The sequence below is a fragment of the Anopheles stephensi genome, chromosome 2 (genome assembly GCF_013141755.1).
Source record: "Anopheles stephensi strain Indian chromosome 2, UCI_ANSTEP_V1.0, whole genome shotgun sequence".
Taxonomy (NCBI): Eukaryota; Metazoa; Arthropoda; class Insecta; order Diptera; family Culicidae; genus Anopheles; species Anopheles stephensi.
In genome coordinates, this window is record NC_050202.1 from 15973201 (window position 1) to 15988484 (window position 15284).

Here is a 15284-nt window from a genome sequence, read left to right on the forward strand (position 1 = left end):
GGGCCTTTTTCGATTGGAACACAGCAGCGGCGAAGGGGGAGTAGTGGTGAAATTTTCTGAGCCTTGGGAAGTTGCAATTTTATTGCGAATTGCGTCCCAAGATGGCGGCTGGCATCATGACGCTTGAGATGGCTATGCAAAAGTTATGCACACTTGCATCTATAGCTGGGTTAGTTTTTCGGGCTCGTTCCTTTGTGGTATCAAGGTTTAGTTAAAAAAAATCCATCGACGCAGTATTTACGGTACGGGTAGAGTGTTTTACCGTCGAGATTATGAACTTTATTTTTGCCTTAATATCTTAAGGTAATATTTGTTGTAAAACCAGACGGGAAAATAAGCATTAAAGTGTGCGTGTGTTGGTAATGCGTCGTGCTAGCGCTCCTACAGCTATTTGCTTGTGGTACTTAGTATGGCCATTTATTGTCCCATTGTTATTAAAATACGGCAAAGTAATACATTATCATGGTATTCAGCTCGATGGTGTTTATTTCTGCAAATTCCGTTCGAAAACAAAGCATTTCCCAGGTGTGCTTCCGCATCAAAACCCTTGTGTGTTGGTATGCACCACAATCTTTGGCCTGTCGTGTATGTATTGGTTTCAACGAGCTGTTCGGTTTGGCAGCAGAGTAGGCTGTGGTCTCGTTAATAGGGGACATGGGATGGTTTGCACACTGGGCACATGTGGTTAGTTTAAGGTCATAATTATTTCCCTTTGTTCTTTTTGAAATTATCACAACACCGTGGAAAATGAAAATGAAATTTTTCATTGAAAATGAAAATGAATTGAAATCGACATAACAGAATTAAAAAAACCTTTCAAAACATTTCGTTTTCATTGAACGAAACGCATGTAGACAGAATTTAATTTATTAGTAAAACAACCGTAACCAAACAATTCGGTCAATGTAAAATTAAAACACTACATAACCGGCTCCCCCCTGACTTAACCTCAGTGTGGTCATTTTCCGGCAAACTGTATTACACCGTACTCGCCAGTCACCATCCAGGAAGCATCCTTGCGCGTCAACTCGTCCGCCATACCTTCCGGCAGCCCACAGATAAGATCCGCCTTCACGGTGCGTAACGTGCACAGGTTCGTCGGCAGAAAGCCTCGCAGTGCCTCCAGGAAGGGTGTACTGTAGGGGAAATTGAAATCACCCAACAGTTTGCGATAGTTCAGATCGCCCTTGAACACGAGCAATTTGGCCTCGGACAGCTTATCGTACAGTGCCGGTGCAATGTCTCGCATGCGATAAAACTCGTACGGCGAGGTCCAGAAATTATCGACCGGACGCATCTCCAACGCTCCGGATGCAAAATGTGCCTTCAGGCGTGTGCCGAACTGTGCCAGAAGGGGCTGTGTGTCATGACCGGCTAGTGTGTCGAGCGTCCACTGCATATCCTTCGGTGTAACGTCCGAAATGTACCACGGTATGGCTTTCACGTTAAAGCACACCTTCGGTGCGAGCTTGTGATGTACGATAAAGTCGGCCAGACAGAGATCGGTGAACAGCTCGTACCCGGAGTTATCGTTGATGATCTCGACGATGCTGGAAGCTGGGCCGGCCGTAATGCATTTCCAGATGTCGAGTGTATGGTCACTAACGATACAGGTTTCTAGCGAGTCGAGCAAACTGAATGGATCGCCATCCTGTTTCACGTCCTGGCCGGCACTGATCGAAAGATCGCACCGATTACCCCACAGATTTAGCTGCAATTGGCAAGCGGAATACGTTTAGAACAGTAGCGTACTTCTTTACTGAGTTTTGCTCACCTTTAACAGCTGCCGGAAGAATGAACCAATTTCTTCCGTCGTTTTCGGTTCCCCATTGAATGCTTCGATGGAGCGCAGTACGGCAACCATTGCATCGTACGAATTGGTCAGCGCTTTATGCTTTTGTTGCTGAAAGTAGTCCAGCTTGTTCAGTGTTTTCCTGCAAAACAGAAACGCTCGCCATCAAACAGGAGCTCTTGAGCTTATGATTCGGCCAACCTCTCGATAGTTACGTGTTTTCGAAGATGTTATTCAACCGCCGGTACATGTAAGTTTCCGCGTACAGCCAGCAGGCCGAAAAGTACGAATTGTCCTGCCCCAGTCCCTCGATGAAGCTGTTCCACACGGTTTCATCACCGAGCGCGGTACGTATCGGGCGGAAATCTTTATCCGTCTGCAGCTCGTACTTGAGCTTCGATATTTCACCAATCGCTGCCTTCAGCTCTTCGCGTGCCGTTTCGCCGCCAAAATTTTCCACAATCTGTTCCTTGTCCTTGGACAGCTGATCGATCACCTGGGTCAGAATGACGGGCAACCGTTCGCGCATTGTGTAGTAACCGAATCCCCTGTTAATTTAATTAAAAGGCGCTTTAAAGCATGCTCTAAGAGAGGAGAATCAGCACACAACTTACTGCTTGTATTGTCCCTTGAGCGGTGCATTGAAGGGTGGCTTTTCATCGATGATGTTGTACTTGGTGGTAAGATCCGTCGTCGTCATTGTTGATCGGCAGTGGTTTCCTTCGAATTGAACTTGATTAACTTTAATCGGTGGATGGCGCTATTCCAGCGCAATCGGATCGACAGAACTCTAGATGATCACTACTGGCAGCAACAGCAGCAGGGGAGCATAAATTAAGCACCCCACACAAGAATGTGCTATTTTTAGTACACACCGTGTTTCTTAACCCGGCTATGCTGTGGCACTGGGCGAACGATAATCTGTGCACGCAACAACACGGTCGCTTCCAGATCCAGATTCAGAACAGCAGATAGCAAGCTGCACCGGGTAAGGTTAAGATTATTACGAGCGCTGAATCTAATATAAACAAATATGCAATCGCCAACTAGATTCGATCGCAAAGGAGGCTGTGTTGTTGCCGGAAAAAATCGCCACACAGAAGGCCACCGCACACAGCAATCAGCTGTTGGCAGCTGTCAAAGTGACGGCAGTGTGGGTTGGTTTAAAAGTAACTGGACTGCGGTTATAGTAGAGTCTTACAAATTTGATTTTGTGTGCAAATGATTTGGCTAAAGTCTAAATAGATGCGGCTTAACTCTGAATAGATACCCCCCTAATCACGGGCACTCATTTTTGCAACTGAGTAACCTTAAATTTAGGTAAAAGTTAAGCAAAAATGTGAGAAATCGTAGTAATAATTATTTATGATAATTAAAAATAATAAATTTGGTTTCACCCGTAGCTGGAAAGTCAGTCACACAATCTGGGAGGCGATTCAGATGGGATTTGATCCCTGGCCCTGTCGTGTGAAGACCGGCGTCGCTAACGCCTCAGACTCAGAAATGTTTCAACCGTTACTGAAATTTAACAATTTTAATATCCACGTAACGCTTCTTCCAATTTTCGATACGAGTCTTACAATTGCTGCTACTTGTCCTCTTGTACCTAATTAATAAAACTCATTATAACCATCCTTCAATGGTCGTATTCCGGTTGTGTGTAATCTGAGAAGTGTTTTGCGTTTAATTTTTTTTCTTATTTATTTTACGATGCTTTTGTAGAATAAATTCGTCATCTCTTCACTTCCTTATTTTTCGTCGTCTTAATGTAACAGTTACCCTATACACACACAATCGTTTGCTTGGCAATCGGTTTCAAAATGGAACGTGGTCGCACGTTGGAATGTAGCACGCACCCTGTCAAACGTTCATCTGGCGCGATTTTAAAAAATTGCCCAGCTCATGCAAACTTAGCACAGTTTGCGTTTCCTTCTCCTCTACACCGGGCAAACCTTTCAGTACCGTCCGTTGACAAATGTCGACCTGCACCGGTTCGTTTTCCGGCAGATAGATATCGAGAAACATCGAATCCAGCACCAGTCCGGTCGCCTTCGCTTCGCTCAAATGTTCCACGATACCGTCGTGCGTGCGGACCGCTTTCGTTGCGAGCTGGGTCGGAAGTTTGCGCACGTTGGACAGATCGACCAGCGTCATGGAACCGTAATCGCACAGAAAGATGGCCGGTTTAGCGTCGCCGGCCGTCTCGTAGCAAACGCCACGATACCAACGGTTAAGGCACTGCACCAGACACATTTCGCCTTCGCGTGGTAGGTACGATTCCTTAAAGGCGGCCACCTTCTTACCGTAGCATTCGAGCATGGCTTGTAGATTTTTGAGGTAGGGCAGATCTTCTATCGCTATCCAGGTGATACGGCTGTCGAGCAGAATGGTGGTACGGTTCAGGATCATAATGCACCTGTTCTTACCGACCGTCGGTTCTGCTTGCGATAGGTCCTGGAAGGCAAATTTTAAAAATTAGTTCGTGGTTTGGAGAAAAAAAAACCCACCATGTTCCTAGCTTACCTTATACATAACGAAGGCGTCATTTCGTACGTTCCGCCCGGGGCTTGATTCGGTTCGTATCGGAACGATTTTAATCAACCGATTGATCTTTTCGTTCACACTTGTGCCTTCCGGTGTTTGCAGCTGCACATCGACGATGTTATTAACGTGCAGTCGATAGCTCATCTGCAATGGACGATCCTTCAGCTTCATCAGGTATTGTATCGCCTTTTCCCGTTCGCCCTGCTCGTCCGTAATGTCCGTTAGGCACACCTTGTACACTTGCACCTTCCGGTACATGAGCCGGATATCGTCAAGCAGCAGCAGAGCGTCATTGGCAACGAACGTGACCGTGCCATGGTCGATGAAAACACACTTGCACCTTTCCGGACCGACTTCCGTTACCAGCACACGTCCGTACACATTCAGTGGTTCGTACAGTGCAAGGTAAATGTCTCCCGTTGCCGGCAATTTGCTGTGGACAACCGGCACAGCATTTAACCCAGCAAGAGCAAACTCTCCAACAGTTTTCAGGTACTGCTCGTTAGCGGCAGGTTCTGCGAGCCGTACAAAAATACGATCCGGCGTTACAACGGCTGTAATAAACACTTTCACCTTTGTCCCCGGAAGAGGATCCCGCGTAAGTACGTTGGCCGGAGCCGTCTCTTTTACAACATGCTCCTCCACTTCCGAATCGGCTTTGATCTCGTTCAACGTATCGCCTGCGGATGCGCCTGCTACGGGGCACATAAGTTTGTGTTCCGCGTAATGTTGCTTCTGATGCTGGACCGAGCAATAGTAGGTGCCGCAGCCCTTGCAGTAACTAAATCCATACCCTTTACATACCACACAGTACGACACGGCAAAACGGGCACGTTCCTGCTCGCTCAGCCCTTGGTATGTGAAGCGCTCGCCATCGAGCTGGTTTCGTTCGTTGGGACACGTTTTTTGCAACGCATCCACACGTTCCTGCAGTTCCGCCGGATCGTAATCCATCGATTTGGGTGTTTCGAACAGGTCCTCCACTTTGTAGATTCGGAAAAACAGTTCCGGATCGATGCGTCTCAAGCGTCCGTCCGCCGCACGATAGTTAACACTCGTGGCCAACAATTCCTGCACGGGGTAGTTGATCAACAGTGGCAACGAAAAGCCCACGTTGAACCTTCGCTTGATGCTGGCCTGCTCCCAGTCTTCGTCGGTCATCGGGGTGCTGGCCGCTGGCGGATCGTTCCGACCCACTGGCACTACCGTCGGCAACGTTTCTCTCGGCGTTGCAAAATCCGCATTATAGTTAAAGCCAAGCTTCATGTTAAGCTGCTTGACGGCGAGAGCGGCTTCACTAAAAAAAAAGAAAAGGGGAAATTTAATACACCTGCCTGTTGATGCGAAGTGCCAATCGTTCTTACTTTTCGCTGGAAAATTCGACGAATGCAATGCCGGGCTTGTTTGTTTTAAACACATCGACCAACGTTCCGTATCTGCTGCAGAGTCGCCTCAAACCGGCCACCGTCAGGTCGCCTACATTGCGCAGTAAAATTTTGGTCAGTTGTTCCTCTTCCGGATGTTCCAGCTTCCATGCTTCGGACGATGCGGAATCTGCGTCCTCCGGTGTAGTGCTCATGGTTTGGTGTTAAATTAATTTCGGACCCACGAGAAACGATTTTGTTTGCAGCAAACGACCGGCGCGCACATTTGTTGTTGGTGGTTGTGTTGACAGATATACCGTTTGACAGTAGCTGTCACATTTCTGTTTACAGTAGAGGACGTTGTGAATGGCGCGAAATTATCATACGGAAAATACGATTCAAATTTATCACGTGGTTAGCTCCACTATTGTTTCATTTTTAAGGAACTGTTCATTTATTTAAACACATTTTAAAGTATCTTAAGATGTCGAAAATAGAGAAAATCTTCCAAATATATCGAGAAAAATAAATTGATCAGCAATTGGTTCAAAATTTTATTTTAAAAACAACAACATCCTCAATTATCAGGACGATTATCCTGATTATCACCGTCCAATTAAAGGAAACCTAGGTAGGTCGAAACATAAAAAATAAAAGTTAAAGACTGCAGCTTCAGTAGTCCTAAGAAAGAACGTGGATTTTAATCAGTTCTTAAACAGCGTAAAACACATGAAGTGGCTTGGTTGTTTAAGACCAATCGTTTCCATTTCAAAATTTATCCGGATCGTCTTACCGGATTGAACTGAATATTCAACTACATAGTAGAAATGAGTTCTTCTTTTCCTTTTTATTAGCTTATAAATGTTTAATATTTGTCTTTAAGATTCTCGTCCAGTTCCTGATAAGAGCTCTCTCTGATGAAGTTTGAAGCCTGGTCATGAACAGGTTTAGAATAAGCTGATAGTGAGTAATTTTAGTAGCCTCCGCTCGTCAGCGGATGTGTTAAAGATGTTGGAATCAGGCATACCAAATAGTTTAAAGGTTTCATTGATTGGTTGAAGGGAGAAACTAGCTCTCAGAATGGAGTGCTTTAACTGTGGATCAATATGTCGTCCTCTCTTCCAGACTATAACATCAAGCAAGGGCTCTCAGTCCTAAGCTTTGCATAAAAGAATGAAAATAATAACAACAGAAAAAACAAAAGGTAAGGCAAGTCCTATCAACCTTCCAGCCACACGCTTCATGCACACCAACAGCACCAAAACCTAGTTCATATTCTGATAGGTGCCATAAATGTAGGAAATGAGAAAGCTGGCCCCCGGTCCCTTCCCCCCCAAATGTATAATCGCGGAAGCGCGTGCCCACGTCGGGTGAAAAGCTTGCGTGTTTTATTGGCCTAGCAAACGGATGAAGCCAACCGGTGAAAGTCCTCCCGTTTTCCGGGCTAACTTTTCTCATTTGCAATAAATCATCTCGCACTTGTCGGTTTTTGGAGCCCGGGAACGTGTATCCCTAAAATCACTGTACGCAGGGCGGTGTGTTCTTCTGCCTTTTTTATTACGAAAGCTCGTGGATGGCCCAACACGCTGCGCTGGCCGAAGGATATTCGAATGCAACGCGTCATCATGTTAGGGTCCAGGATTGGGAGCGTTCCAGGTTGGGAGACTGTTTTTTTTGGCTACTGTTACCATTTTTACTACCATCAGTTCGACGGGCCCACTTTGCTCGATGCATTTCATTCTCCATATTTTGCCTCCGGTTCTATTACGACGCCACTCGCTGAATAAGATGAATTGACGGAGCCATTCTCCAGCACTAGCCTGTAGTAGCCTAGCAGACATCAACGGGTCGTTGATGTCTGCTAGGTCAAAGTTTTTGCCGACCGCTGCTGGGCTTTGAGCAACTTCGGAGTCCCCTCCCCTGCCTCTAGTACCTCCCATTGGTGACCATGATTTATGGCTTAAAGGTGAGGCGGGAAAATTTTTGCGCGGGAATCCTTGTCACGGCCACGCACATCGTCAGCTGTGAAGAGTTGGAACAACGGAAGAACAGAGATAAGAACATTTTGAAGAAAATCAATGGTGTTAGCGTTACATGGCGTTACGCGGGAAGTTTTCTTTTGCTCTGCAACATTTTTCATGTCCACGCAACGCAACAACCGGCCCCTAACACGATGCTCTGGCACAAAACGGAAAATGCTAACGCTGGAGAATGCGTGAGAGCGATCTCTTGGTGGAGTGAGTGAGAGACGATTTTCTTTTCTCTTTTTAAATTGCTCTATAATTTTCCGCTCCGCTCAGGGTGATAGCATCGTAACTGAACGAAGATAGATGCCGAGCAAACCGTTTTCCGGACGTCCCGATTTGAAATGTAGCATGCGGTGGAAGAAGATTTGGCAATTTGATTGCTTCAGGCCAAATTTTTCTCCTATTCCTTGCTTTTACATATATTAGTTACGAAAACCAAATGAGTTGCTACAGACAAGTATGCAAGTCAAGACCTTATCGCCTAGCAGACTTAAGGCTGTACATTATTCCGTAGTACATTCTCCCTGCTCGAAGCTCCAGTTACTCAGTCAATCCATATTCATACTAAGCGGCCACTTCCTCCTGCAAGGGTTATTAATAGACGTTCCACTTGTTCACTGCTAACGACTTAACGCCTGATCGATGGGATTGAGATTGTTCCAGTATGGTTTGATTGTTAGGTTTTTGCATGCCTGAACGGCTAGAGTAAGAGCAAAATAATGCATGCTTTAGCATGATCAGCAGACGATCATTTGTTTCCCTGGTCTTAGGGGGATTTGTGCCCTTCTCTTGTTTTAGCCGTTTCGACCATAAAGTTGATGAAATTTTCTTGATGAACATTGCGACACTCACAACTTCTTTCGGGGATATCTTAATAAATATATTCTTAACTCCTGGCGAAAAAAAAGTTGCTTGAACAAATTGGCTTGGTAGTATTACAGCAACCTTTGGAAACTTTAATCTTAGCGACGGTTTATACGTCTTAGGAGTACTGAGACATAATTGGAGACACTGGATCAAGTCTGGAAGGTTCAGTGGCCGAGGCAACAGCGGCGCCGGTCTCCACACGGCAGGGCCATGGTTCAAATCTCACCCAGACCGCCTCACCGTTCGATGTGCCTCAAAATCAAGTCACAGGAAGTCAGAAATGTCAGGCCGAGACCTTTCAAGGCTGTAGTGCCAAGAAAGAAGAGCAAGCTGGAAGAGTTCTCTTAGCTCATATATTAACTGAAGAGAAGAGTGTTGGGGTTCGTTGCTCGGGTGCTATACCCAGATGACTCGGCTCAGGATTGTAATACTCCAACCACAACTGCAACCGACAGCCGACAGCTTAGACTCCATCTGCTCCAGCCTTCGAGCTCTCTGTGCTTCTCTACATTTTGTGTGTTGTTGGAGTCTTTTGGATCGCAGTAATTTGTGGAGGCCCATTTGTCCAGAACAATGCCTATAAATCTATGTTATTTGAGCTATTTAAGTGAGTCTAGGTGACGATCCTCGCATCTAGACTTCCTGGGCTATACCGATAAATATTCCACAAAAGAGCACCATTTACTTTACAAAGTATTTTTTATCATGGGAAGATACCTATTGAGGATATAAATATTGAAGATTACTCTAGCTATCCCTTAAAAATATTCACTACACATCGCAACGAGCTACCATCTCGAGTTAATCCAATTCCACCAAGTTTAATAGGCCAACAGACCAAAAAACAAAAAACCCTCGCCTTTATTCCACCGCCAAGAATGACAATGTCAATTTGCCACGGTGCCACCAAAGATCCGGCAAAAAACGAACGCAGACTCGCGGAACGTCAGTCGGTACTCTCGCACCTACGACTGCCTCTAAAACATCAGTCCGACCCGATCACTATCGCCCGGGTGAAAACTCAATTAATTCCACAGTCCAACTGGGGGCTGACTGACCGTGCCAGCAGCTCGGGACGGCATTTTCACGGTCACTCATCTCATCTCATCTCATCTCATCTCACGATAAATAACCTGGTCCCGCTCGCATGGTGGTGCCTCAGAGCGAGCCTCGTTTCCGTTAGACAAATGTTTGTGGATGGGGTTTTTGTGATGTGGGTTTTTTCTTCCTGGCTGCTACAGCTACAGACCGGTGGATGGCCAGCTGCTGGTTGTTTGCTGGAGAAGAATGATTTGCGGCCTACCCATTTCCAGTGTGCCACGTATTTATGTGAGCTTTAAATGGCAATATGTCACAGTGACGGAGGTTGGCTTTACTTGTTCCGCTGTAGTCTGTTGCTCTGCTTTTGATAAGCATTATTCATTGTTTGTTGGAGAGTTTAGTTTAGAATAGTGCAAGAAGTCCAGCTCTTGTCTAAGTATTGTAGTTGGAAAAGTCGTAATCAAATCCTTCTCGCTTATCATCAGTTAGCGGTGTCACAGCTGCTCGAAGTTGGTATAGCCTGTCTATTTTATATTTATAGCCATACTTTCACAGCCTTTCTACATGCACAGGGAAGCACCCCATCCATCACTAGCAAAGGGAGATAAACAAAAATGCAAAACAAGCGTAATATTTACAAAATGTGCCAAAGCGTCGCTGAAATCTCGATCAAACGGATCGATCTTAAATCATTCTATCATTTGAATCGCATCTTTTCCGCACCGTGGCGATGGTCTAGGATGCAGCAGCAGTCACAGCGACACCGCATCGCCTGGACACTATCTCCACGTGGCATCGGAGTTTGGCAGAGAGCATCGATTAACTATCACTATCATCGGCTTTTTCCAAGTCCTCTACAGATGTCTGCCATAGATCGATATCTTCAGCTAACCTTTTGCCTCTTGCTGCTGCGTGTCGTCGGAGGATGTCGTAGAAAGTCCCCCGACGGCGGCACGTTACAAGGTGTCGACGGGAACGGCCGGAACCGGTTGATGGCACGAAACCCTAGAGGACCTACAGACCAAAAAAAGGGGCACAAAAACAGACGTCTTGAAGCAGTTACATGCGGCATCACGTCGGCGTGAAAGGAAATCAAGCCGTAGCGCCGCCACGCACTGTGGGACGCCGTTTAAAGGGACAGCAGTGTCAGCTGATCTGTTTTTGCTGCTGCTGCTTTAGCTCTCTCCCTGGAGAGCGTTCCAGCGTTGGATTTCGATCGAGAGTTTTTTTTTTTAGTTTCTTTGGTCTTCATTTTCTAATCGGCCAGCAGAAGCTCCAACGCTTTGTCAGCGTTTAACGCGTAAAGCAAACAAAGCACACGGAATCGTTTTTTTTTCTATCGAGCTGAAATGCGCGTGGTGAAAGGCCTGTTACATTGTGTCACGGGAGGCGAAGAATTACAATATGTTTTGCTTCGATTTTTTGGTCCTGTTTTTTACTTTGTCGCTATTCCCGCCTAACATCGGTTTATGTTTTAGTTTGCGTTTTACATAATCGTTGTCCAGTTGCGTTTTGTCGTCGTCTATTTTGCGTTAAAATATGCGTGAAATTGATTTTTTTTCCTTCCACTCCTGTTTTCAATCGCGCTAGATTGCTGATGTTGCTGTCGAAAGCTACAGTTGTTTCGAGGATTACAAGTTGTTGGTAAATCGGTTGTTTTTTCGGTTTATCTGCTTTTTATCTGTTTTTCATCGGGGATTCAAGTTTTTGCTCCGGGGTTAGTGCAAATTTTATTGTTTTTAAAATGGTTGTTGGTTGCTTAGTTACGAAAAGGGTTTATGATAAATGTTTAGCGATCTGTGGTGTAGTGGTTGGTTTGCATAGTGATACCACGTAGTTGGATAGTCATGCCTTCACTATGAGGAATCCGAATGAGATTTGATCCCCTGTCCTGCTGTGTAAAAACCGGCGCCACTGTCGCCGCTACCAACGGGCCTCATTGCCCCTCTCTATTACTAAATGGCATTTATACGCGATAAAACATCTTTCACCATCAAGTTGGCACCCATCATATCTGAGCACGATGCCTCCTAACACACCTAACTTTTGACATTATTGGAGTGTTTATTTGCCCATCTTCAGTAAATCTTCCCATCGCCCAGTTCCGCCTATAGCTGTCCAGTTTATATGTTTATTTATCAATCGTCACTAGTGGCACCAGGGCTGGGATTGATTTGGATACATATTTGCCAGCGAGTTCAGCGTGTAGTCGGACGTTTTACGACCGTTCGGGGAGACACCGAAGCCCGTTGAAATGTGACAGATTCGGGGCACAAGTTGAGATCCATCCTAAAACGTGTATTTATGTTCATCCGCTGACAGGCTGATGAAATCGTGGGAATGAGCTGCTTTCATGCACGGCACGCCCCACAACGGCTGGGTTTCTTCTCATGGCCGATCCAAAATCCATTTTGCAGACATATTGAAGAGCACGGTCATCCGAGCCAAACATTAACCAAATTCGACAGCAAGGCGTGTTTTCGGGGTTTCGGGATGTTCATGTTGTGACCTATATCACCGGAACGCAACATTCGCAACCAAGTACTCGCGTGTAGTGTTTTGACATGGCTCATTGATCGCGCTGATGCTTATCTGGAGATGGTTTAGGAGGAGATAAATGAAATCATTTGAAGCCCTCGGTCAGTGCAAAGGGGTAATAGCAAACTGTTTTGCATACCGTGATTGATGGGCTCATTTGTTAAGCAGTGAAGCATACGCCTTACGCTTTATCAGTTGTGGAACTGGGCATAGTACATGGATTAGTAAAAGCCTTATGTTTGTTCTTTGAAAACATATGCTTTAATATGTATCTAAGGCTTATCTCAAAAGATCTATCCCATTTCGAAAATTATACATTGTCAAAGGTGCATCAGATTACCCTGGAAATTGTAACAAATTGTAACATTCAGATAATAATCGCTTCCCCTCGTGCATACTACCAATTTTGCTACCGAATGTGCTAGAAACTGTTAATTGCTGTCCATTTACAGGAATCACCATCAAATTTGACGATCAGAAGCGAAGCGAGCAAAACGTGATCAATGTCACTGCGCTACGGATCCTATCACAATCCACTCGGTCCTGCCATAACGCTTACCCCGTAACGAGTGCCGTAAACTGACCGGAACCTGTAACGACCCTACCTGAAGCCGGGCCCGGTGTAGGAAAGTCGGTAAAATAAAATTCGAAAACGGGCACTCGAAATGGTTGAAAATAAATCGTTGAAATCGAAACCCATTCAATAGATAGCAATCGGAGCAAGTGTCGTCAGGCCTAACCGTGCTTGCCCACTTAACTGAAGGAAGGGGTTTTCGTTGGGAAGTAGGAGGCCGGGGTAGGATTATGTTGGGCAGGGTGGTTGGAAAAATCAAACCGTCGAATGGGAGGTTATGGTGTCATGTGATAACTTGGTTGTTTGGGGATGGGTGTCTCTATCGAACTGGAATCGTTGCGAGTGGACAAAATTTGAGAAAAGCCGACTGCTGTGAAGAAGCGTTGACAATTAAGTTCACTTTTTTGTTATTTGAATTGTATGGTTTACACGTTTTGATAATATTTATCAGCTTGCATATTCACATTCCAAATCGTATTATTTCAGAATGCAGCTAGAGTGAGTTTCTCATTAACGTTAATTAGTGTGATAATGATATTGAAAAAAAATCAATAACCTTAAAATGCTTATCAAATTTAGTACAATTTAATTGAGGGACATGAGCGACAAACGAATTTATGATTAAAGTATTAGCTAATTAATTAAGCACGTCTAGAACACGGTCTAGACACAAAGACTTTATCAAATTATTGAATTAATATTTTCTCCCAAAAATAAATGCATTTTTGGGGAATGTTTTTGCTATAAAAAATCTATTTTCGTTTTCAAGAAAGGAAATGAGGTCACTCAATACTTTAGGATGATGTCATGTCAATTTTAAATGTTATCAATAAAAAATTAACCTTATCAACCTGTTCGAAATTCAGATGAAGAAATGCATTTATTGTTGAACTTATTGCTTATTTAGCAGACGCTATAACCACCTCAGATTCTTGGCCTGCAGAAGGTGTCTTCGATCTAGCGAACTTTAATCCCATCATCTGCCAATCTATTATCCTGAATTTTCTAGCGGACGCATCAACGCCATCACATCATCTCAGTTTGGTCCTACCATGCTCCCTCTATCCGTGTGGATGGCCTAAAAGGACCTTTCGAGCTGAGTCTTCCGGTGTCATTTACATGACATGATCAACCTATCGGACTCTTCTTGGCACTACAACCTGCAGTGGTCTTGGCCTGCCATTTATGACTTTCTGTGGCTTGTTTTTACTGGTAGCCGAATAGCTAGTTCAGCGTACGGCGAGGTGGTCTAGCTGGGATTTGATCCTCGGTCCAGCCGTGTGACCGGCGTCTCTATCGCCTCGTCCATCAGATCACCCCAATCCAGAGTCTTAATCGCTGCACAATGGTGTGATCCTCTATTTCATGTCTTCCATTGTCCTTCTACACATACGGATACAAAAATCCTTCTGAATATCTTTCTCTCGAATAAGGCAAATAGAGTTTCGTCAGTTTTGGATAGAGTCGATGTCTCAGAGGCGTATGTGAGCTCTGCGATTATTTATATTCTACATAGATCAAGTTTCGTCTGATGCGATAGGAATTTTTTAGTGGATAAGTTTCCTCAAGCTCTAGTACGGTTCGTGTAACGCTTATTTATTTACAATTTAAATCTGACAGCTTTTGACCACTAGCGCCATCTATTGTAATGTTACGCAATTTCAGTTAGTATCATGTCTCACACTGTCTGTCTTAGTAACTTCTCGGCTCTCGTTTCTTTAACGGCCTGAAGTCCATTTTTAGCTTCAAAGCTCGACGCTACTTACCCACGCAAACCAACCTATCCTCGTTTTATGTTGACATCGTCTAATGCAGTAGCACGCCGTCTACCTGACTCAGCAGAAACACCGCTAAAACAAAGCAAGGTGTGTCCGGTTTCGCTTACCAACCGTCTACGGGGAAGGATGACAGGTTTGTTAAAATTCGGTGGCGAACAAATCGACCCACCGATAAGATCGTTCTCTGCCATCCTGTTCCCCCACGTGTAATGGGTCGGCGTGAAAGTTGAAAGTTTAGCACCGACGGTGAAGGCGGCGTGTCCTTAAGGTTTGTGTTGGTTGTGCGCGAAACTGATTGACAAGCCGGCGGGTTCCCGTGGTGGGCAGTTAAAAGCTACTAATGGGTTACCACCCTCGATTTGCATCTATTAATTGGATAATATCCAATGATTGCGATCATTATCGAACAGGGTGGGGGAGAGCGGACATGTGAAGGAAAGCCGATGGGGAGCCCATTAATGGTGTCTCATGCTGGAGGAGAGAAGGAGATTTACCTCACCGTCCACCGTCACTTTGTTTGCTCGGGTATGTGGAAGGGTAGTTGTGTTTTTTTCCAGCCTGGTTGGTTAAATACCAGGACCGAAACCTATTGGCGGCGTTTTGGAGGAGGATATTATTATCGTACAACTGAATTTGTCTAGTTTCTGCACGAGACATGCCCCGCGGACATGAGTAGAAATCAATCGATTAATCGAACAATCCTTTGGACTGCTTGCCTTCAGGCAAGTGAAATCAGGCAAGGATAACTGCTCTTGCCTA

The 15284-nt window shown here is 45.0% G+C and overlaps 2 protein-coding genes across 2 annotated transcripts; both read right to left on the reverse strand.

Annotated features, from left to right (window-relative positions):
* Positions 1-814: 814 nt before the first annotated feature.
* Positions 815-2947, reverse strand: LOC118503729 (damage-control phosphatase ARMT1-like). The gene is made up of 4 exons (XM_036037342.1): positions 2407-2947; positions 2008-2340; positions 1775-1934; positions 815-1711 (listed from the first exon to the last, which is right to left on the reverse strand). Exons 1-4 carry the CDS (start codon positions 2490-2492, stop codon positions 959-961), a joined length of 1332 nt encoding a protein of 443 aa, XP_035893235.1. The 5' UTR covers positions 2493-2947; the 3' UTR covers positions 815-958.
* Positions 2948-3446: 499 nt separating this feature from the next.
* Positions 3447-6015, reverse strand: LOC118503728 (protein vreteno). The gene is made up of 3 exons (XM_036037341.1): positions 5701-6015; positions 4316-5633; positions 3447-4246 (listed from the first exon to the last, which is right to left on the reverse strand). The coding sequence occupies exons 1-3, from the start codon at positions 5913-5915 to the stop codon at positions 3653-3655; spliced, it is 2127 nt and encodes a 708-aa protein (XP_035893234.1). The 5' UTR covers positions 5916-6015; the 3' UTR covers positions 3447-3652.
* Positions 6016-15284: the final 9269 nt, after the last annotated feature.